Consider the following 23,566-nt stretch of genomic DNA (forward strand, 5'->3'; position numbering starts at 1 on the left):
TATAGCTACATTAATGTATTTATATTGTAAATAGCAATCACATTGATTCAAAAGGACTTCTTTGAGGTGACTTGCTGGACTTTTTGAAGGGCTCTTGGTTGGACTTTTTGAAGGGTTCTTGGCTGGAGTCCTCTCAGGAGATTTGGCTGCAGGTTTTTCTGAAGTTTTGTCTGCTTTCTTAAAGAAAGTGTCCAAGGAAGTTTGGACAGATGTTCTCCAGGGAGATGAGTGACACAACAAACTGGTTCACTGGTGTGGCGTTGCATCAGATCAAGCGTTGTACAGTTGAAATAGATGTCATAAAGTTGAAACAGGGTGTCAATTTATAAACGTTGTAAGTGTGAAACGTTGTAAGTCGAGGACAGCTTGAACTGGAGAACTGAGTGAAGAACAGGAGTGTACAAAGCAATGAGAAAAGAGACCTGGTACAGGAGACAGAGTGAAATAACGTTCTCTTTTCTCTCCTGTGTGGTGCCATGTTCTTTTGCAGCCAGGCATGGACATCTCAGACACCTTTTTTGTCTAGTTTAAAGAGAATAGATGGATTACTTTACTTTGTCTAGTTACTTGTCTAGTTACTTTTACTTTGTCTGGTTTAAAGAAAATAGATGGATTTACTTTAACAAACAGTTAGAAATACCCTATATTTGGGTACAAAGACACCATAACAAATCCTGCAGGGTTTTTAAAAAAAAGAAGCCTGCTACTTTATTAGTAGATAGACCTGGACTGGAATAGGAAAAGAGAGGACAATTTGGAACTAAAAATTCAAAAGTTGGTGAATGATCCTTTGGGGTTTAAAGAGTCCCACTTTGTCAAGACATTGGACCCTAAAGCATGCATTATATTAATATGAATTTAAGGTAACACTGTTATAAAGAAGTTTAAACTAGTACGTGCAGGGGTGTGTGAATTTGGAGCCAAATGTGTAAAGTCCCAGGTGTAGCCCAGGATGTCTACACCTGATGTTTACAGATAACTGATGGTCAAATCCACAGCATGAAGGGCAACAAGTCTGCATGCTCTGTCCACCATTACAGCAGGTACTAAGAGAATAATCCTTGAGCATCTGACAGCGGCCGAGACATGTTCTGGAATGCCCACTGCAGGATCCCGTCAAATGAACTCTGGAAGACAGTACAAGACAGGATAAAGTGTATGCGTGCAGGGTGCCTAGGAAAGTAAAGGGGGAATTTCTATGCCACAGGGAGTTGAGTTTCTCTCTGTGCTAGTGAAAGATGAAGCAAGTCAACTACACATGAGACAACCTTGCACACATCTGCTTGTGCTCAGTCCTTCATTTTCACAAGGCCCACTTCCAAAGTTTGTTAAAATAAATGAGCTCTGCGGTACTATAAACCTTGTAAATAGGCCTGGTTCCTGGTTTCCCCAGAGCCTTAATGAACAAGCTTTCAAAAGCAGGTGTTTTTGATGGCATAGTAATGCTTTCAGGGCAGGTCCAGTGAGCAGCAGGACTGTCCATACGAGCACAGTGTTACCAGACCGTTGAAAGTGCACCAGGCTTTCTGCGCTTGGGCCCAGTTTCCTTTGGACCTAGATTCGGAAATGAGATGTGAACAGAGTGCCCATGAATGCCAGGAACTGCAGGGACTGATCAACTTAGATTATGGCTTGCTTTCTCATTTGAAGCCAAATCAGAGACAAGAAAGTAAGTGGTTTTGTTACCTCACTTAGGAGTGAGTCCAACTCCTCTTTATTCAGTATTGGGTCACCCCCAGAAGACTCTTCCACCACCTGAAATCCAGAACAGTAACCAGACAGTTCAGTTTCCCCAACATGAAGGTAAAAACATGTTCTCCATCATAGGCCCAAGTCTACACTTGGTGTCACTGGCATTATGGTGAAGTATTGCCATTAGCATCAATAGATTTACATACCAAATATAAGCCTGCTGCAATTGAGAGCAGAAGTTTGCCCAGTATTGAGAGTTAAAGAAACCAGTAATAACATGGGGTTTGTTCAGCAGAGAGTGATCTAAGTAGGAGCAGTGTGTGGCTAAACTCAATAGGAGCCTAACCTGGAGCAAGGAAATTACACCAGCCTGTACTTTCAGTACTCCCAGAAGTAGAGTGGTGTGTTTTGCTTCTGAATGGTCAAAGAGCTGGGGTGCACAAGGTCCAGGCTGAGCAGAACAGCTACTACTGGGATATGTTATTTCTGTCATCACTGGAGTAGTTATAAATATGATGCTCTCTACTAAGTGATGTATGCCAGTGCGTGCAGCGAAGGTAACATTTTCCAAAGCACTTTTAAAAATGTTACCCAGGCACTATGCTCACCTGAATCAGAGGGACTTAAAGTTCTGTCAATATTTTGTGGTGGTCTGAATCTTACTGCTATTATAATACATGTTAGATAGTAGCCTATAAAAGCACATGGTGTTTCTTGCAATCATTTGGATCTAGAAAGAAGGTGGTTGAAGCACAGGACAGTGCGTTGAGAGAGCTGGATTCCAGTACTAGCTCCTCCAAGGGTTTTGTGACCCTTGGGTAAAGTGCAACTACTTGCCTTGTTTGCACGAGTGGGGAAAATACTGAATGTTTTATTTCTAGAAGGGTAAAGCCCCACCAACTCACAGACAGATGTATGTTTATAAAGTTCTCTGAGTTCCTTTACTGGGAGAGGATATAGAAATGCAAAGTCCTGCCTCCAGGTATGCTGGACGAGGTTCCTAACACTCATGTTAAGATCCTTAAATAGAAATTCCCTGAAAATCCTACTGACTGTGGAAATGGATATGAATGTACTTGCCTTCACTGTTCGTAGTGCAGGGTTACTTGATGCCACTGCTCCCTCCATGCTGCTGTTTCCAGGGCCGCCAGAGCAAGAGTTGCATATCAGGATTTCACTGGAACCGAAGATAAAGAACAAGTTTAATGGGTCCTGGTCTAGACATCACCCTATGGACTGGAAAAAACAAGAAGATCCTTTCCTTATGAGGCTGGAACTGGAAAGGTAGGTGAAGTAGAGGAGCCATCTTCATAGATGTGAAGGAGCTAACACAATCTATACATGACTTCAATGCTTTTGATAGTGAGGGAGTAGCCCTCAGGTTCTAAACACTGGCTAGACTCGCTAGTGGGACCCGGAGCACACGTGGCATTTGGAATAGGAGTGGTTTGTGCCTTGTCAGGCAAAAGTCATGGAGTACTAGGGAAGTGTCATTTACTTAAAAAAAACATAGAAATCTACAGTGCTGGTTTGTTTTCCAGGGAGCCTAACTTCCATTCTTGTAGTACTGCAGAAAAGGATCTGGGTGGTCATAGTGGATAGTCAACTGTGTGTAAGTCAGCCATGTCAGATTGTTACAAATAGTACAGTTGCCTTTTAGCATAATATTGGTATAGTAATACCATCATGCTGAAGTGTATTGAATTAAGTATTGAATGCAAGTCTTAAGAAGCAATTATTTCACTCTCTTCAGCATTGGCAAGGTCTCACCTGGAGTACTGTCCCCAATTTTGAGCACCTTATTTCAGGAAAAATGAGGATACTGAAAAGAGTCCTAAGGAGGGCAGCAGAAACCATTAGAGGTCTAGAGCACACGGCGTAGGACAACAGGCTGGTGGAATTGGGATTATTTAGTTTAAAGAAGAAAAGACTGAGGGGCAATTTGATACATCTTCAAATTCAAAAAAGGGGTGTTGTTAAGAGGACAGCAACCAACCATTCTCTTTGTCCACAGTGGGCAAGACAGGAATTAATGGGCTTAAATTAAAATGAGGGAGATTTAAGGCTAGATGATCCTACCTTGAGCAGGCAGCTGGATTAGATGACATAATGAAGTCCCGTCCAACCCTAACTTTCAAGGATGTTGTGAAAAAACAGAAGAACTCTCTGCATGAAACTGGGGACATGAGGCCAGCTCAGCTCTGCTTGGCTCATGTGACACTTACCTGAGCTGATCTGTGTGTGCAGGGAAGTGGCAGTGCGAGTGGAAGGCCTTGAAGCACTGGGTGCAGTAGATCGTGTCTCCTCCCCCCCTGCAGACTCCACATTTTTCGCCCACTGTCAGTTTCTGTCAGAAGGAGAGGAGTCAAGTCGGCAGTGGTTTTCCCAGCTCCATGCTCTGGCTCAGAGGTGTGGTGGACCTCCTGGTTGTGTGCACTGACCTTCCCCCTCACCCTACCCTCTTGCCTAGGTGCAGCACCACTTCTGGCCCCCTCTCCTAGCCTGGGGGAGGACCTGATAGATGCTCACTGTTAACCCACATCCTCTGACCCTCACTCCCTGTACTGCTGGGGCTCTAGTTAGAGCACCCTGGAGAAATTTGGAGGGTGCAGAGCAAGGTAACTGGCTACAGCACTAACCGAGATGGCTTTAGATGCTCTTACACACACGAGAAATAAAATGCCCCTGCCGGTTAGGTAGTAAAAGTTGCACAGAAAGCAGTGTCACAAACCAGCTGTCTCTCTGGGCCCAGGCTCTGCGGTAGCCGGAGGGCTGAGGTTGGTGTTGCCACAGGCATTGGTGAGGGGCATGATGCAGGGGGCAAAGGTTGTTTGAAAGTGAAGGAGGCATCGCAGGCTGGTGTGGGCTGTCTCAGGAGAATCTTCTCCCTGTCTCCAGCTGCTCTTTGTCCACACAGACTCTTCTAGGCACAAACAGGAGCGTCATGAGTTAGTTCAGATCCAGATCAGCCCTGGAGGAGACTGTTTGGGGCACCACAGGTCCTTCTTCTGATGCCAGTGCCATGTAAAAGCACACCCACCTCCTCTGAGGTGCTGTGCTTTTATGGGAAGAGCAGGCAGCAAAATCCTCTGGTCTTTTGTTATACAGGTGCAGGAAGGGTGAAAGGGGGGCCTTGCCTCCCACCCCAAACGGCTGCTAGAGACTTCTGTAGCACATCATAGACAAAGTACAGAAGCCCATTAGCCTCTGGGATGCCACCAGTTTTTACCCACGCTGAGGCAGCCAAGGAAGAAAGGGTGAAGGTATTGACAGGGCAGTGGTTGTTAGAGGCTGGGACTGGTGGGTAGAGGCAGCTCACAATACCTGGTTCTCAGATGGTGGCTCCCTGGTCTGCTCCTCTTCCAGGTGTCCGTCCTGCCTCACCCGCCTCGCTGAGCAGGAGAGGCATCTCCATGTTCCACTGCTCGGAGGGAGAAGGCAGAGCAATACCTGAGCCCCCACGAAGGAAAAACGAGGCAGGGGAAGGCAAAGCTGACCTGCTTCTGTCATTCAGAAGACAGGGTAGAAATGTAACTACTTAACTGTAAATGATTAACTACTGGTAAAGAAGATCGATATCTTTTGTCAGCACAGGGTTAATGGAAACCCCTTCTCCTGGGAAATGAATCAGTTCTGCAGACTCGGTCACACAGGTTGCAGCTGTGTAAATCTAGAGTACCAGCTAGACATTGCAGGCAGAACCTTGGCCTCTGTAAACTAAGAGCTCCCTCCACAGCAAGGAGACTGTGCTGCTTTACCTTGGCCAAGCTGCTGGCCCTGTGCATGACCCTTATATGTGCCTGAGAGCCCTGTTGCAGTGGGAGGCTGAAGCCTCTCTGTATTTAAGGACAATACTTTTCTCTAAACAAAACCTGTGCAAATTAATGCTAAATAATTTCAGCATTTTTTGGTCAGGGCTGAGCATGGTTGAGAGTCCTCTCCCCTTCCCCACAAAACAGAGCAGGGTGAGCTGCAAAGAAGTGATGTGCTCAGTGCAGGGGCCCCTGTATGGGGCAAGCATGGGGATGCTTCCGGTTACCTTGGAATTTCGGTGAGTGGTGGCATGAGGCAGGCCAGATGGAAAGCTTTGGGGCAGCCATCGCAGCAAATCAGCTCCCCGCCATCCCTGCAGACTGCGCATTCATCATCGTTCTTCTGACCCAGGGAGGGAAACCAGGCAAGATGTCACAGCAGCCCAAACTACTGGGAACTGCCCAAAACCACAACAGTCTTTCTGATCGCTCCCTTGCTGCAACTGTGGTTACCTCTCATGCTGACTTGCCTATGCTTTCACCACAGTATGGGCTGCATCTGCATCATCTGTTAAAGTGTACTGCCTTAGCAGACAGTTGAATCCTTTTAGGAGATTTCAAAAAAACTAGTTGCTGGAGCACATCCTCAACTCCAGAAAGTGCCCCTGTTATCCCTGCAGGATGGCTCTGCAATCTATAGAGCTGGGTGTCCCTGGTAGGTACCTACTTGCCAGAGGCAGCAGGGGTGGTCTTGCAAAGAATTCAAGTGTGGAGCCCTCTAGGAAGCCTCATCCTGCGTTCCAAGTTCCAGGCTCTCAAATAGAGCAAAAGTGTGTCTGTGCATGTATGTGCAACGTACCCGACAGCCCTGCTTGTGTGTGTGTTTTAGAGGTGAACCTAAATGCAGACTTACTACCTTTTCAGCTGTACTTTTTCAAAGAGAGCTGCAGGGGACTCTGTCTCAGTCTCTGTCTGTCTGTCTGTCTCATATCAAAATAGGGCAATGTTTGGGAGGCGAGGTAGGACAGGATAGGAATGGTGTTGATGGACTCAGTGGCTGAACTTTCACTTTCAAATCTTCTGGGGATTTCCAGCTTGGCTGCGACCAGGGCCTCTTCTAGAACATGTCCTAGCCAAGCCCTGGTATTAATGCATGCCGAGGATGGAGGAAACCTGAGACTTCAAGGAGTAACAAGTTAAATCCAGGTGCTGCTTTCAGAGCACAAAGGGAGAATCTCTCTGAAGTGGGGCTGTTCAGAGAAAAGGAGATGCTGATGTCCACTCTTGATGCGTCCCTAGGCCTGTTTGCCAGAAGATAATTCATAATGGCCATGATGGGTTTTTAAGTGTAGCTCCTGCATGTTGTGTGATAACACTCGCCCTCACAGAGCAAGAAGTGACGCTGAACAGAAGTGTTCCTCCCACACCCAGTGATCGGGAGGAAGGGAAGCAGTTCTCCTCATTCAGTTTTTACCTGGTGGAGGGGTGGATCCATGATGTGAACAGGAGGAACCTGGAGCCGGCCCTGTGAAGTTATTTTCAGCTCTCCATTCTGCAAAGTGAGATGAACAGAAGAGAATGGAACGGCTGGACTGGAGATTCTGGTGTGGTCCTACTAACTGCATGGATGAGCAGCCTGTCTGAGGGGAATGCTAGATCTTGCAGCTTCTTGTCCCTTCCTGCATGCAGCTATTCACTGACTGGCTGGAGGGGCCATGGTGCTGAAAGCAGAGTGCAGCTCTGCCCAGGGGCCTGAGGCAGAATTTAGTTCAGAGATTAGTAAAGTGGGCTAGGGAGCTCTTAATGCCTTTCAAGTTTGGTACAACAGAAGCCTGTCTAGGGCTCTTCCTTACTGACGGACAGCCACAGAGCAAGCTGAACAGCCAGCCCTGAGGTCTGATTCTGCTCAATAGGCTCTGAGGAAACAGTGCTAGGCAAGGCTGAGCCAAGATGTTAAAGTGGGACCAGGAAGGATTATGAAACTCTTCTCTGCACGGAGGATGGGCTAGAAGAGGTAAAAGCAATTTGTCTCGCTTGGCACCATACACATTGGAGCCCTTGGGATCCCTTGGTTCGTACACTAGGCTTCAGGCTTCGGGTCTTGTTCTTTCCCCCGGGGTCTTCACATTTGGTTGGTGCATAAAACTCACCTCCAACTTTGATACATTTCTTAGAGCCACCTGGAAAAGAGAGGACATTTTGACCTGGGGTGAGTTGTGTGTGGAAGCACAGCAACACAGTTAAGCAGGTTTCACAGGGGCATGTGTGGCATGAATGCAGTCATGCTACCCGAAACAGCTAGTGAGAGCAATTCTGCCATGGCCCGGTGTTGGAGTGACACTTTCTCTTGTCCTTGTACAGTGCTGTTGCATTAGTAGAAATGCTCTAGTGCATCAAAGCAGGGAGCCTTTTGCATGGAGGCAACCCACCCACGGCTGTTCACAGGCTGGCTTTACCCTTCTGGCCCCCTCATGTAGGTAAACCCAGCAGTAAGTGTGCATTTAGGTACCTGAATTTTAAATCTTAAGGAAGGATATCTCTAATGGGGTAAGTGTGGGGGTTTCCAATCTAGGGTTTGTGGTACCTGTCCATTTTTTTTATATGGAGGGTGTCTCCCTTGCCTATATCCCCTGACATCCCAGCTCTTCCCCAAACATCCAACTCCGTCTGTGTCAGGGCTGTGTGGGGTTATCCTCCTTCCCCTGGCCCTGTCCAGTGTGTAGGGCTTTCTGGCTGCTCTGTTCTTGTATAATTCCCCCCTACAGGCTCAGCATTCCCCAATACCCCCACCATTTGAGTCATTTAAAGCTTCCTTGTCACCATGCAGTGAAATCTCACCCCACCTAGCAGCAGTCTCCTTCTCTGTCCTGAGGGAAGGATTCTGGGGCTACCTACTGGAAGTGGGGACACCTGGATTCCTCTGTCCAGCTGGAATAGATATGGGCCCCACCATTGCCCTGAAAACTGTACAGCTACCTCAACACCCACCAGAAATGTCATTTTAGTCACTGTCAGCCCCGGGTGTTAGTTCCTGTTCCAAATGCATTTGAAAAGCTACCTGACTCAAACACCTGTTTGATGAGTATGCCTTCTACAGCCCCACAGGTCACTGGTATTTCACTGGATGCCACAGTGACAGCTCTCTTGACTGAGGCAGCCATGCTCTGAATGCCTATGGTTTTAAAAACAATTGTATAAAAGGGAGGATTCGGTGCAGATATTCTCCCGAGAGCTGGGGAAGACTACAGTGGATGGGCCAGCAGATATCCCAAACTGGAAAAGCAGAGGGTTACAACCAGTCAGGGGCTCCTGGAAGATTTATACCCTGACCTCTGCAATATGGGTTTCAACTGGAAGGAGACTGGTAAATCTCAGTCCAAGCCCTACTCAGTGCCAAAAAATGGTCTCAGATCACCAGAGGCAGAGGAGTTTCTCTCCACAGGACAAGCGGAGCTCTGGAGCAGGGTGTGCTGAAGCCTGTGAGAGAGGTGCTCTGGACAGGTGATGTATGCATCACGTTTGCTTTTGCTCCAGTTCTCTCAGGAACACTAGAACCCCATACCTTCACCACTGAGCCCCCATCTCCTATCTCCTGACAACAGCCTGCTGCTCAGCTGGGCCTCTGAAGTGGCCACACGCTTCCAGACTTGTCATCTGCCTTCCAGACAGCCCATTTAGGCTTAGTGCTGTTGTGGGAGAAGCCGGACTAGAATCACCACTGGGGCCTTTGGTCACCAGTACAACAGAGCCCCTTCCAGTCACCTGGAAGGTGCTTTCTCCCCTGAGCTTCCAGAAGAGCCTGTCACACCCAGTTCAGGGCTGATTCCTGCTAACAAGATCTCTGTGTGAACTGTGGAAAGGAGGGGAAACTTCACATGATGTAAAACACATTGCTTACCGTTTCCGAGAGGAAAACACTGAATTTCCACACTTTCTGGTTTCTTTATGGCTTTTGCCTTTGGCAGGGTCGCTGTTGGGACACAATGCAAGTCAGAGACACAAATCCACATTGCCTGTTACTGGAAAGAAGCCTTCACTCTCCCCATGGAGACCATGTGGACTGCAGAGAAACTCAGAAATACAAGATGCAGAGAGGATGAGCACTGTGAATGGGGGAGGAGCAAAAGATCCATCTGTTTGCCTAGCTCTTCTGCCCCCTTTGCACAAAACTACACCAGCAGAGAGTGACTGCACATGCAGTCGGAGCACAGGCCTTTGGAGTGCAATGGGCTGCTTGGCCTTCAGTCACCCTTATTCTCCTCTCTCCTTTCCATTTCTGCATTCTCCCCCTCACCCTCTTCTACCCTTGTCCCTGAAGTCCAGTATCTCCCTACAAAGCCCAGTCCTATCTTTCCTCCACCCTAAGTACCCCACTGGCACACTGGTCTGCCCAAGCTCTAAGCAGAAAGCAGACCTCTCCTCCATATCCCATTTGGGGAGCTGCATGTGTTGCTCTAACAGACTGGTTTTATGGGTAGTATGAAAGGCCCAGGTAAGCCTGGAGGCTGGATGGCTTGATGAAGGGTGGTTGTGTATCAGCCCAATACCAAATCCTACCAGAGCCAGGCAGCAAAACCAGGACTGTACCAGGATTTGAGTTGCATTTGACTGAGGGCTGAGCTGGTTGTGGAGAGCCCCTTTCCTCTGGAGCTTTCCTCTTCCCATGTTTGTGCTGCACTACCATCTTGGGGCTGGTGGGTGGTTTCCTCCCTCTGCGCTGTCGGCTGAAATCCACATCTGGAAAGCAAGACAGCAGGGAGATAGCACATCTGGGTAGGGCACCACCCAAACTGCCCAGTGCTTTCATTCCAGTAGGTCACTCCTTTTCCTCTTCTCTTCCCCCCCCCGATCCTGCCTGGATCCCCAAACTGCAGTGGCCACCATTCTGCACCTTCACTGAAAGCTTGAAAAGGGACTGTGAGAGGCTCTCTTAGTCCTCCAGGTTCTGAAGAGGAGAAGGACATGGTCCACAAGAAGCTTTAATAAAAGGAGGACACCTGAGGAGGAAGTCCTTTCCCTTCAGTGTTTCCTCTGTTGCACTGCTGTGAGCACCTCCTACCTTTTGGAAAGATGCTTCGAATGGGCTGTAGCTTGGAGTATCTCTCCAAGTTGTAATCTTTGAAGAGGACCCTCCAGAAGTCTTGGATGGAGGCTGAATCCTGGCTCAGCAACCAAGTCAGCATGGCATGAAAGGCCTTGTGACAGCCTTCTTGCTCCTTCAAACTCAGCGTTTCCTTCAAGAACAAAAAGAGCATCTTAGATTGTGCCATTCCTGGAGGCATCCCAGCCTCACTTCCTTGGGTGATGCAGCTTCTGTGGGAGTCAGCAAGCAGCGATAACAGCAGATGGTATCACCACCCCTGTGATGCTAAGAGTATGTGACTAGATTTAGTCTTCAGTAAAAAGAAATGCTACCATGAAAACTGGAGGTAGGGGCATTGCGTTCCTCATAGACCGACACGGTAGTCAGTTTCGCCTTGGTTAATGGTTCATTTCACAGCCTGGCTCTCAACGCTAGCATAATTGTTTGTTCATTTTAGGGTGAAGTTGTGGTACAAGATATGTAATCGCACAGCGTGAAACCAATGTAGATACATTACCATAGTAGCATGGGAGGTAGGATGCTGCAGGCATGTGAAAACAGAAGAAGACAGGGTGATATGTCCCCTTAAGAAGTGGTAGTCTTGTAAAGCTGTGGGGCACTCTGCTAATGAGGGGCTGTCATGTCACACTGGGAGCTTTAAAACCCAGGGGAAAGAGCAGAAAGGAGGAAGTAAGCAGTGAGGGAGCAGCTTGCAGTGAGGAGAAGCCAAGCTGCTGTTCTGTGGCAAAACTAGAACAGGAAGTGTCTCTTCTCCTAGTGTCTGGAGAGGACAGAAATTTTGGTTTATTTTTGTGTCGTTAGAGACTGTAGTTTGCTTTGGTGAAAATAGAAGAGTCTGAAAAACTATTAACCAAGTAATTTTCCTGTATATGAGGCAGCAGGATAAACAGCCTGCTTACAAAGGGCCTATATACCAGACCACCTCTCATTCCTACGTTTGACTCTGAGCATCTACAATGGCTCATCAGCTTCAGCTTCAGAGTTGGCTTTGGCTCCTTTTGTTTGCATCCAGTCACCCTTCCCAACCTCTTCATGCTGGTTTTCTTGTGTGTGTGCACATATTCCCTACATCTGAACCCTTTCTAGGCCACTTCATCAAGTCATGAGAAAGAAGAGGCCACAACCAGGACATCAGAAAAATACCAGAATTTGATTGAACACCTGGACCAGCTGATCTTTACATTTTGGCTCCTCAGCAGAAAGTGTCAGTGCTGCTTGCTTTAGAGCATCATGTTCTAGATCCCAGCTCATGCTAGGTAAGGATATAATTTGCAACACGTCAAAGCTTCACCCAATTGCTCAAAATGCAAGGCCAGTGGCTTCTGCTGAGCCCAGAGAAAACTATTACAAACACTGCCCCAAAGTAACAGTGAAGAAGATAGCTACAAGAAGACACCTTTGTCAGGCACAGCCTGCAGCTGGGTTTTTGTTCCTCATCTTTATTTTGAGACATATATAGCTCAATAATACTTGTCTTTAATGCAACCAAGGTGCTTCAGATGTCTGTCCTCAGATGTATCCACAGCCTATGATGGCTTTTGCCACGCTAATCTGTGCTGAGCACACTTGCAGCAAGAGGCCAAGGAGTAGTGAGGGTCCTGGACGGTCACACAGACCTTTGGGGCCAAAAATAAAAACCTCTCCAGCTCTTCAGTGATACCTTCCCAGTCTCTTCAGTCCGGGTCTTCAGGATAGAAACCCAGAGCCCTGGTTGAGATTCTGAAAGTGATGAGTGACTGAGACATCTTGAGGGAGGTCTAGTTCTTCAGGTGGCAATTGCTCACCTTTTACACTTTTGCTTCTTGAAGGTGACTCAGATTGGGCACCGAGAGGCACTTGTCACTTGAAAATCTTGCACATGGCTGTACCTGTATATATGTACCCCACAGCAAAGTAAAATCACCACAGCCCCCTGAAAGCAAATGGCACATTTCACAGTAATTCAGAAATCTTCATATACAGTACAACTCTCCCTCACCCTTCACCCAGCGCATATATTCAAAGTAAGTTTGGGGTCTGAATGCTCTCCACAAAACACTGTCCTGGCACAGGAGAGCTAGGTCAGAGAGCACCCCAAGGCCGTAACCCGAAGCACGGATAGGTAGGTAACTCAGTATGGAATGCCCACGGCCTTCTCACCTTGAACATTTCTTCTGTGACAACATCGTGATCGGCAAGTCCATGAAGCAATGGGAAGACGTCGTCCACAGCCATTGAGATCTCTGTGCGGTACAGCTTCAGCAGCTGCCGCAGGTCCCCTTCTCCCCAGAGCCTGTCTGAACTGGACATCCTGCCACAAGTCTGCAGTTGCTGGAGCAGCAGAATCTCCCTGAGGTGCCAGTGCTTTGGGAGAGCCTGAGATTGCAGTGACTGAGGCTCCCTTACTACCTGTCTGCTACATCATTCCTTATGAAGCCTGGATCTCAGAAGGGCAGGCACTGACAGGCCAGAGAGCATGCATTTTCCCTAGAACAGGACCTGCTGTGTGTCAACACGGTCAGCAGAGCTCCTCTTTTAATAGGAGCTGGGTATATTGTCAGTAATTGCCAGCTCAGCTGTCGTTTTATCTATCAAGTTGAAATCAGGAACCTCATTAAGTTGAGTCTGTTCACTTACATTTCTGTTCCTATGGTAATACCATCGAATGTGAGTTTCTATTTCTCATCTATCTGACAGTCCTTTCCCTGTCCCAAAAGAATCCATCACTAGACTGGATATGTTTGGCATCAGTGCTGATTTTTCATCTTTTCTGTCTTGTCCCGTAGGGGGTGGTCTTCCCTATGCCCATGGGAGTTGTAACTGGTTGTATACCCCCAGACACATGGATGAGCATTAGCTCCATGTCTATGAAAGCTATCCTGTACCCTGTAGCTTCCTTCTGTTCTATACGGGTTAACTTGTGTGTGAGGAGGCCATAAAAACACCCTTCATGAGGAAGGATTTGGGTCTCAGAGATGGGTTTCTGAAGTGTGATTGGGGTAGAGGAGGTATCTCATTTGTCCAGACTGGTTTTTGAAGCATTTTGTATTTCTTTTTCCTGTCTTTGCTTAAAACCTGTAAATTATTCTAAACTAGTGCAAAATCAAGATACTTAGTTAACTTTAGCCAAATTTAAAACTGCTGTAGGTGCAAGATCAGATTTGTCATGCTAGTATGAAACAGTCAATAAATTTTTTTACAAAAACAACCTGGTACATAGTGGCTACTGAGTAGACTCAAGTTGTCCTGGGCAGAGGTACATGCTGCTGTACAGTGAAATGATTTGTGCCAAATGTATGTTTTTTAAGTTAACATACAGTAGGTAGGAATATTTTATACTTACTGGGTGTGTCTACATGAGACACTACTGCTCAGTGGTTACTGCACATTTATTTAGTACTTGTATAAGCAAGTACTAAATAACGAGTTACTGTGCAGTAGTGCCAGCAAACGCCTTTTAAGTGACACTACTATATAGTAGCCTAATAATGCTGCACAGTAGCGTCTCGGCATGGTTTTTGCCACATGATGCTTCTGTGCAGTAGTATCAGGCTACCGCACAGTGGGCACATCCATATGTGGCCATACAGCACATTTGTTAATGCACCGTCTTTTAGTACTTCCTCTTGGAAGTACTAAAAGACAGCGCAGTGATAACCCATACAGCCGCACACTGTTATTTTTGGCTGCTACATTGCTGTAACACCATGCTATAATGAGGGCGTGCATTGCTATGGCAACATAGCAGCATCACAGTTTTTGTCAATGGATGGTATGGCGCCATAGCATGTCATTACAGTGCTGTAGCATCTTGTGTAAACGCACCCACTAAATTCTGGTCACATCTGATTTCTGATTTAACATGTGACCAGGGCCATCCCGGAGGGGAGGGGGGGTGCAAATCGAGGTGACCAGCCTGGGCCCTGTGCTTTGGGGGGCCCCATGGAGCCAGGCAGAGTGGCTGTGGCGACTCTGTGCTGCCGCCAACCTTGGTCCAGCCGCTTGGCACTCCTGCTTTCCCTGTCCCATTCTCCCTGCTGCCAAATCCACCACTGGCTTCCTTGTGTCCGGGGGCAGGGCCCCGCACCCTGCTCTGGTCATCTTTGCATTCGTCTGGTGGTTCTATTTGCAAAATACAGTACCATCTTGGGTGTTTTTCCAGAGAGGAAACACAGTTGAATGTCATACACTTGCATGTTTTGATTAAATTTCCATTTTTGAGTAGTCATTGTTTGGTTTCTGGTGGCATGAAGCTGTTTGGTAATATCTGAAATTCTGGGCTGTTCACATTGTCAGCATGTTTCTGGGCTGCGATCTTGGAACCCTCACTTGCTTACTTAATTTTTAATGCTGACTTGAAATCAATGGGCCTTTTGTGATGGTAACATTTTCCCCATGGAGTAAGTGTTTGCTGGGTTAGGATCTTAATTGTGGTATTTATTATTTTTTAATGCTCACTCAGTCTTTCTCATAAAGGAAATTTAAAACATAGTGTGCTTTGTTCCATGAGTGGGCTGAGGATGCAATTGACTTTAATATCCTACATTTTGAGGTTCAGTGCTGATGCACTGCTTGAGTTGCTAACTGTTCAAGTGAATATTCCTTGAACTTCTGTAATTTGAGTCCATATCCTTTCTACAGATTAATTCCTAATGGTGTTTTTCTCTTGCAGAGTGGTGGGCTACCCCATTTTCTGAACCTCAGGGTGGCCAGACTAGCATGGTAGTAAATGTAAAATGGCTCCTTGGGCAGACATTGTGCTACATGATATGGTCACATTGGCAATGAAACTTCCATGCAGTTGCTGCCTAGGGAAATCAATGTGCTGTAATGGGAGATAAAAATTCTCTACTCTGCACATCCGGATGGGATCCTTCTTTTCAGAATACATGAAAGAGTATTCTTCCCTTGCATACAGTAGGTAAAGATGTTTTTTTACAGAACCGGTGTGGTTGTTTTCTGTGCTTGGTTTACTTAGAAGCTAAAAAATAGTTGAGCTTTCCCAATGTAATATCTCTGCCTCCAGACCTCACCAAGATCAACACTTCTCTTTAGGCCATGCTATCTCCTACTACAGTGTTTCAGTCTCTAATAACTTACTTTCTGCAGATAATTTGTTTCTAATATTTCAGCCCCGATAAGACAAATTCAGTGCAGCTCAAGCGAGGTAAGAGTAACCCAACCCTCAGTAGGCCAACAACATTCACAGTGGCTCTTATTGTTCATGTTATTACCAAAGAGTCACTTCGAAATTTATGGACTTTCCGTAGCACTCATTTTTTTTCATCCAGAAAGTCATTGATTAATACTGAATGCTTGATCTGGCTCTCAGTGAGCCCATTAACTTTTTACTGAGGGTTAAAAATAAGAAAATACATCCCTTCAGTGCTGCAAAAGTCCGTGTGATTCAGGGCAGAACACAGTCAACTATTTATAACTATTAAAATCTGTTCCTTACAAGAATTATTAAGTTCTTCCTCCTCAGAGACAACTTTTCCTCAGGCTGCCTTGACACTGTAATGCTGCCTGCTTCACGTGGCCAAAGATACTGGAATATTCTGAGAGGTAGAAAAGTATCACAGTATGCAGTTTATTTACTTTATGTCAATTATTAAAGTCAAAGCCTGTGGTCCTGAATGATCTAATACCTTCCGTGTGCCATACCCACATCAAAGCACCTTTGCTATATTATTTTTAGCTTTGAACTTCAGTGACTTTACAGTAAAGTACAGTCAGTCCTTGACTTACAACGTTTCGAGTTTCACACTTACAAAGTTTATAAATTAAAACCCTGTTTCAACTTTATGATGTCAGTTTCGACTTTACAACGCTTGATCCAATGTCGTGCCATGCCAGCGAACAAGTTCGCTGTGTCCCTCATCTCCCTGGAGAACATCTGTCCAAGCTTCCTTGGACACTTTCTTTAAGAAAGCAGACAAGACTGCAGAAGAACCTGCAGCCAGAACTCCTGAGAAGACTCCAGCCAAGAACCCTTCAAAAAGTCCAACCAAGAGCCCTTTAAAAAGTCCAGCAAAGTCACCTCAAAGGAGTTCTTCCAAATCAATATGATTGCTATTTACAATATAAATACATTAATGTAGCTATATTACTCATCTATAATTGATTGAGTACAAAATTTGGGGGTATTTTTGGTGAAAATAGGGTATCGGGCCTTGGTTCAGGAACCAATCCCCCATTTATAACATTGTTTCTTATGAGAACATTGGTTCCGAGTTACAACGTTTTGACTTAAGATGCGGTTTTCAGGAACCAATTGTGTTGTAAGTCCGAGGACCGCCTGTAAATGAAATTGTAAAAAGAGGCGACTGAACTGACTTAGAGAGATAATAGGCTCCAGTCTGAAGTTGACCACTACAGGCTGCCCCTGCAAGCTTCTAAAATGCTCTTCAACCTGAAGAACCTGAACAATTTTTATTGTCATAAAAATAACATTCAATTATGTTTGGCAGCAACCTTTATCCATCTTATATATCAACAGAATAGGTTCTTAATTTTCTTAACCATCACAGTAGCCTTACTCTGTACTTGTCCAAGTCCAAAGTAAACTTCTGAACATATGTGCCAGACTTACTCACAATATTCTGAATGGAGTCTTACCAGTACTTTTACAGGGTGGCACTAGTACTTCTTTTTCTCTGCTTAATAAACCTTGTCTAATATACCCTAATTTTTTATTAGCCTTTTTCACATGTATATCACACTGATTGCTCATGCTCTTTCTATGATCAATAAGTATACCCATGTCCATTTTCTTCTAATACCTTGAGTTTACAAAGCCCTATCTTAAAACAAAAATTCTTGTTGTTAATCCCTTGGTGCATGACTAACTATGCACTTCACATTATTAAACTTTCTTGTCCTCCATTTCTATTGCTCCACTCCATTAGTTTATCCAATTCTTCTTGTACATTACTGTGCACCTCAAATCTATGAGCAACTTTCTCTTGCTTTGCATCGTCTGCAAGTTTCATAAGCACATCTAAGACTTGTACGGAAACCAGTCATGAAAATCTTAAACAGGATGGGTCCCAAGACTTGTCTCTGACAAGCATCACTTGTTACCCCTCTTCTATCTAATTACTCACCTTTCAGCATGGCCCACTTTTGTCTCCCTTTCAGTTAACTCTTCGTTCACTTTATTAATATAGCACTGATCACCATTCCCAGTAGTTTGGGTAATAATTTCCAGTGAGAGGTAATGTCCAAAGCATTATGTAAATCTAGTTCAAGTCTGCAGCATCTTAAATCCCCATGTGAAATGTAGAACAGCTTCAATAGGGAGGATTAAAGGTGTCTCTGCCTCAGAGTAGGTTGCAGCTTGCTTGTTGGGGCAGTCTCCTGGAAGCTGGGTTTGAATTCCCTCAGACAGAGAGGACCTGTGAACTCTGGTTTCCCACACTCTGGGCATCCTAGGGTGCCACCCGGTCCTTTGAAGGGTGCCCTGAGGTGTGAGGAGATAAGTGAGGCATTGGGAGAGAAGCAGATAAAATAGGTGCAAGTTTATCCCTGCCTGGACAATCTCTCATCCCTACTGCTGGGCTCCTCTGAAAGGAAGTAAACACTGTAATCTATGAATTAGTTTTTGAAATCCAAGGCCACTCAATTCATAGAAGTTATGGAGGAGTTCCTTGAGTCCAAAAAAGGTTAAGGACTACTGCACTAGACAGTTGCATGAAGATTGCTGAAAAATGTTGTCACTGTCTGAAGGGAGAGGGCAAATAAGGACAGTGAACTAAAAGTGTACAACAACAATGACATTTAAAAATGAGGTATCTGTGGCAGGGTACTGTAGGTGCCTGCCACTTTAAGGGCCAAGCCAAGCGGCCAACAGCTGCTTAATTGCGGCAACCATTTTGATCCATGGCTGCCTACGTAAACAGGGCAATTGGCTGCTGGCAGGCTAGGCAGTAACATGGCCTGGCTGCCAGGCTGCTTGGAACATCCAGGAGGTAAGGGAGGAGCTGTAGGGGATGGCTGGGAGGTTCCTGGTCCTAGGCATGACCTAAAACTGCACCCTGCCAGGAGTGGGTGGTCTGGTGCGGCTCTCAGTGGCATGGGAGCCCCCAGGAAATGCCGGGCCAGTGATCACCCTGGTGAAAGGTGAGTAGGGGCACCTTAACCACAGCCCTCACCTTCAGGTGGGTTGAGAGTAAGATCTGTAGCCAAGCACAATGACCTGTTGCTCCAAGTGGGGAATGAGACTAACCGTGAGACCCTGGAGCACCAGTCATGGTGTGTGTCAAGGATAATAGCTGAGCAGACTAGGCCAGGTAAGCTTCTGGGAGGGGCTGAGGCTGCTGGGGGGGAGTGACCCCACAAGGCCAGCCACGCTTCTAGGAGCACCTGAGCCGGGAATAGGGGACCTCGATCTATAAGAGCAAGCAGGAGGTGAAGACCCTGCTGAGGGACCTGACTGGTCAATGCTGGGTCCAGGACCTAAGGGTCAAAAGGGCCAGGGCTCCACCGTGAGGGACACCCACGAAGAGCGAGGAAACTCAGGCTCCTGACTGGGCCTGAGATGGGGCCAGGGCTTACAGAAGCCAAAGGTCACCACGGTTGGGGCCGCAGCTAATGGGCAAAGGCGACGGTTTAGCTAACTGCCTGAGATGCCATCTGCGAGGCTTGGGCCGTGGTGTAGGGGTGGAATGGTGCTGCGGATAGCCCCCCCAATATTGGGGTGCAACAATAGGCAGCCTCCCACCTTAATTAACAACTTAATTAATTACCAACAAGGCATGGCAGGCGAGACAGGCGGGTGGTGTGCCCAGAGGCAGGTGGGGAGCTAGCTGTGGCTAGCTAGGGACTCCCACTTCACCACAGTATCAAGTTGGAGCCACCAAAAGAAAGCTAACAGTTGTATTTCCTTATGATGCATCGAGGCAATTTTACCACCTGTTCTGGGTGTGTATTGGCAAGGGCCGAAAACCAAAATGGACACTCACTTACTGTAGGCACTTGTATGCTTCAGGAGTTAGGTGCTAGACAGCAGGCTGGCTCAGGCATGGGCTGGAGGCCTTAGACTGAAAGGAAACTGGCTCATTTTTTAAGGTTTTCTAAAATAAGAATAGCACCAAGTAATTTCTTCTTGTGCTACTCTCATAATTCAAATAGATTATTAATTTGATCATTTGAACTTGCTGGTTTATTGATTTAATGTTTATTTTTACTTAAATCTGATCGCTGCCATTTTCTAAATTAGCGTAGTGAAATCATAATACATTAATTCAATGACATATTTGTATTTAATTGCAAGTACATTTTAGGAAAATCCATAAGAAGGATGCGTAACTTGCATATTTAATCAAAATGCAACAGTTGGCTCAATTGAAACCTACAGCTTCGGTTATTTTAGTGAACTAAGTTCTCTTCAAATGATATATCTTACAATCCTTGAATCTCCAAAAGTGCTTTATTTGAATACACTTCAACTTCATATACAGAATTTACCCATCATTTCAAAAGCCTTTTAAATACCTGACTATATCTTTTTAAGATAACATTGCTTTTCAGCAAGCTGAAGTCATTCGTGATGTCTTAGCTGGAGTACTATGCCATTTGGGACGTCACACTTTAAGATGTAGACACGCTAGGTTCCAGGGAAGGCTGACAAGAACAGAAAGAGGTTTAGAGAACATGACCTGTAGGGATAGGTTGAAGGGGATGGGTTTGTTTAGTCTACAGACAAGAAGCCTGGGAGGAAATATATATATGAGTCTTCCAATACACAAAGGGTTGTCATAAGGGGACAGTGATTGATCATTCTTCATGGTCACTGGGGGAAGCATGAGAAGAAATCAGCTTAACTTGTAGCCAAGATTTAGACTGAATATCAGGAGAAACTTTCTAAGTATATGGACAAGTAAACAGTGAAATAGGCTGCCTTCAGAGAGCAGGTCCATCACTGAACATTTTTAAGACCAGGTTAAACATCTTTAAAGGTGGACTTGATTTTGTCTCAGTACAGTTGGTCTAGATGATCTTTTGATATCTCTTCTAACCCTATACTTCAATGAGACGCCTGATATTAAGAATTTTTTTAAGACAGTAGAGATAAAACACTAAAGAATTAACAGGAAACATTTATTTATCTTTAGCTGTGGATGTCATATTATTCTTACAGGATTTCAGTATAATAAAAATAACACCATCACCAAATATTACATTGAATGTTGCAGTAAAATGTTGTATCTTCTTGGATATTTACAGCAGTCTCATGTTTTTTCATTACATCCACAAAAGTTATTTTTACTCTCTCAACCAACCACAGAAGTCACCATCTTTAGAGCTGTAGCTCTCATTTTCACTTGCTTTTATAGAACAAAAACTTTTGGCTTGACATAACCCCAAGCCTTTCCCCACACACAAATCTGTGCAATGGTACATCTTTTTACCCTTCCTGGAGCTATCTGCTTCTTATGTTCAGTGTCCAGAATCTATTCATTTCAGTGTTTCCTCATAAAAATTCTGAAGGGCTTATTAATTGTCACGTCTAATGTTTAGAGCTGCCATGTGAGAGCATCAGGGATGATGGCCAGGCAATTCTTTTCTTCTGCAGTTTCTTCTTGATTGTCATTGTCATGTATGCACAAAACAGATCACATACCAGTAGGAACAGTACCTTCGTAAGGGCTCTAGAATACCTACACCAAATGTCAATCTATAGTCCCATTCTGTTTTAATCCATTCAGCCATTTTCATGAACTTGGACAAAAACAACATAAGGAATTTTCTCATTCAGTATGGTTCTCTATTTGAGAATCAGCAATGGGAGAAAGTTTGTGTCATGCCAAAACCAATGGTGTAAAGTATTCTTTCATGACCGCTGGTTTTCACCGTGAGCACCTTTTCCCCTTTTGCATCTACAATGTTATTGGAATGCAAATCATTTAATCTGTTCTGGGATCAAATCATTTTTTCTGCAGGCAGAGGATGAAAATGTCTGTTCCCATTCTTTTGTGCATATTATACTATCTTTGATTTGAAATTTGCTATATAAGGCAGGACATTGACATTGCCCTTATCCTCCTGTTTTCCATGTGGCAGGTCAGGGTATTCTTAGAGTTTTGAGGCAATGTGCCCTGTGACAGGGTTGTTTGTGTAGCTTTAGGACTAGGTTAGATGAGCATTTTATGAGATACTTTGGACAAGGATGATACTGCCTTGAGGGGAGGGTTGGGCTAGATGACCCCTGTGCTCCCTTCCAGCCCTACTTTTCTATGATTCTATGAAGAACTTCTTTGCTCCTGGCCTGTACCTGTAACTACACATCATAAAATCATGGTTTGGAGTGTTAGCAGAATTTGCAGGTATTACCTGACGGGGGGGTCACAATGTGAACACTTCCACTATGGCCCCTAGTTATGTGCCAACCCAGCAAAAACACAAGTATGTGCCTTCCATTTGAAAAGCCATGAGGCCAACTGCCAGTGCAACATTATATGGTCTGGGACCCCACTATCCCACTTTATAAATCCAGTTTACCTTGGTGTCATCCTCAATCGAATCCTCTTAGGACACATCAGGAAGACAAAAGCAAAAGTGAGCACTTGTAATGACATTCTATATAACAAGTGGTCTAGTAAAAGATATCATCTCTACTACGAGTCCTGATTGCCTTTTCCTCTAGACCAGGGGTGGCCAATTATTTTGGGCAGAGAGCCGCTTACTGAGTTTTGGCAAGCCATTGAGGGCCACATGACAGGCAGCCCAGGGCAGATTAATATTAATTTTCTAAATTTTTTAGGGGCCCCGCTGGCCAGATAGAATGGCCTGGTGGGCCGCATCTGGCCCCCGGGTCGCCGTTTGCCCACCCCTGCTCTAGACCAATATGGCTACAACCTGCCTACGTGACATTCTATATAAGATCACAAACTCGAAATGGGGAGCTAGCCCTACCACCACCTGAACCACTGCTCTGACTCTCAGCTTCTCCTCTGTCAAGTCTGCGTGCCCTATATAGGAGAGATCCATACATGCTATATTAAGTGCCTTGACCCCATTTTGAATGATAGCTGCTGATGCATCACAGGATGTCTGAAGCCTACAGTGTGTAACTGCTGGGTAGCATCACTCTGCCTGACATCAGAAGAGCAGTGGCCAGCAGAACAGAATGATCGGGACAAACTTAAGATGCAAGACACCCGCTGTATGACCATCCTGCAGCATACAAATGTCTGAAGTCACACAGGAACTTCCTCGCCAGCAGCCAACCTCTCGATTCCACACCCAAGGAAACATGACTACAGATATGGAATGAGAGACTGAAGAAAATACCTGACAGTGAAAAAATGTACATTCCAGAAGCTGAGTCCTTACCACCAGGGGCTGACAAACCATGGCATAGGTGGTGATATCTCAACTGCCTACATACTAGAGTCAGATGTTCTAAGGAACTAATGAAGAAGTGGGGCTATACTATTGGTTCAACCACCTGTGACTGTAGCACAGAGCCTCAGTCTGTGCAACACCTGCTGCAATGCCCACTGCTCAAAGGCACATGTACAGTGAAAGATCTTGTGAAGTCCTAGATTCTGAGAACCCCTTCTAAGCCTGTGCCCCAGCACTGTACTTGGGACTTGAGGAGTCAAAAGGGGCCCTAAACTCTCTTTGCCCCCTTTTACTCTGATATGGCCATCTATTAGGCCTGTCTGGCCTATCTCTTTGTTTCCAGCAATTACTGGTGTTCAGGATCAGCTTCCATGCCAGGATCTGTCTGAAGAATGGTGTTTCTCCGAGCACCTTGCTGCTTTGGCTGGGCAAACTGCTCTGCTGCAGTGACTTCAGCCCATTGCTCCAGCTTCCTGGTGGTGCTGTGTCCCTCTCCAGGGCTGGAAGTACTTTTTGGCCAGTGTCCTCTTCCAATCCAGAGCTTTAAGCAGCTCTGGAAATACTGTAGAGTTCTGGACACACCCCTCCCAGACTGCTCCCTGCTGAGGTAAGCTTGGGGCACTGACCATCCCATTCTTCCACTCCATCTCCCTCACATTAATCAATTTAAATTTGTATTTTTGAGATAGCT

General features: G+C 45.7%; 1 protein-coding gene across 1 annotated transcript; it reads right to left on the reverse strand.

Annotated features, from left to right (window-relative positions):
* Window positions 1-13,087, reverse strand: AIRE (autoimmune regulator). Its single transcript, XM_059731854.1, has 14 exons — window positions 12,688-13,087; window positions 10,504-10,678; window positions 10,032-10,181; window positions 9,343-9,414; window positions 8,503-8,616; window positions 7,428-7,624; window positions 6,919-6,996; window positions 5,732-5,862; window positions 5,017-5,113; window positions 4,424-4,615; window positions 3,918-4,039; window positions 2,773-2,869; window positions 1,687-1,755; window positions 1-1,127 (listed from the first exon to the last, which is right to left on the reverse strand). The coding sequence occupies exons 1-14, from the start codon at window positions 12,835-12,837 to the stop codon at window positions 1,047-1,049; spliced, it is 1,725 nt and encodes a 574-aa protein (XP_059587837.1). The 5' UTR covers window positions 12,838-13,087; the 3' UTR covers window positions 1-1,046.
* Between the last annotated feature and the right edge of the window lie 10,479 nt (window positions 13,088-23,566).

This window comes from Alligator mississippiensis, chromosome 7 (assembly GCF_030867095.1).
Source record: "Alligator mississippiensis isolate rAllMis1 chromosome 7, rAllMis1, whole genome shotgun sequence".
Classification (NCBI taxonomy): Eukaryota; Metazoa; Chordata; order Crocodylia; family Alligatoridae; genus Alligator; species Alligator mississippiensis.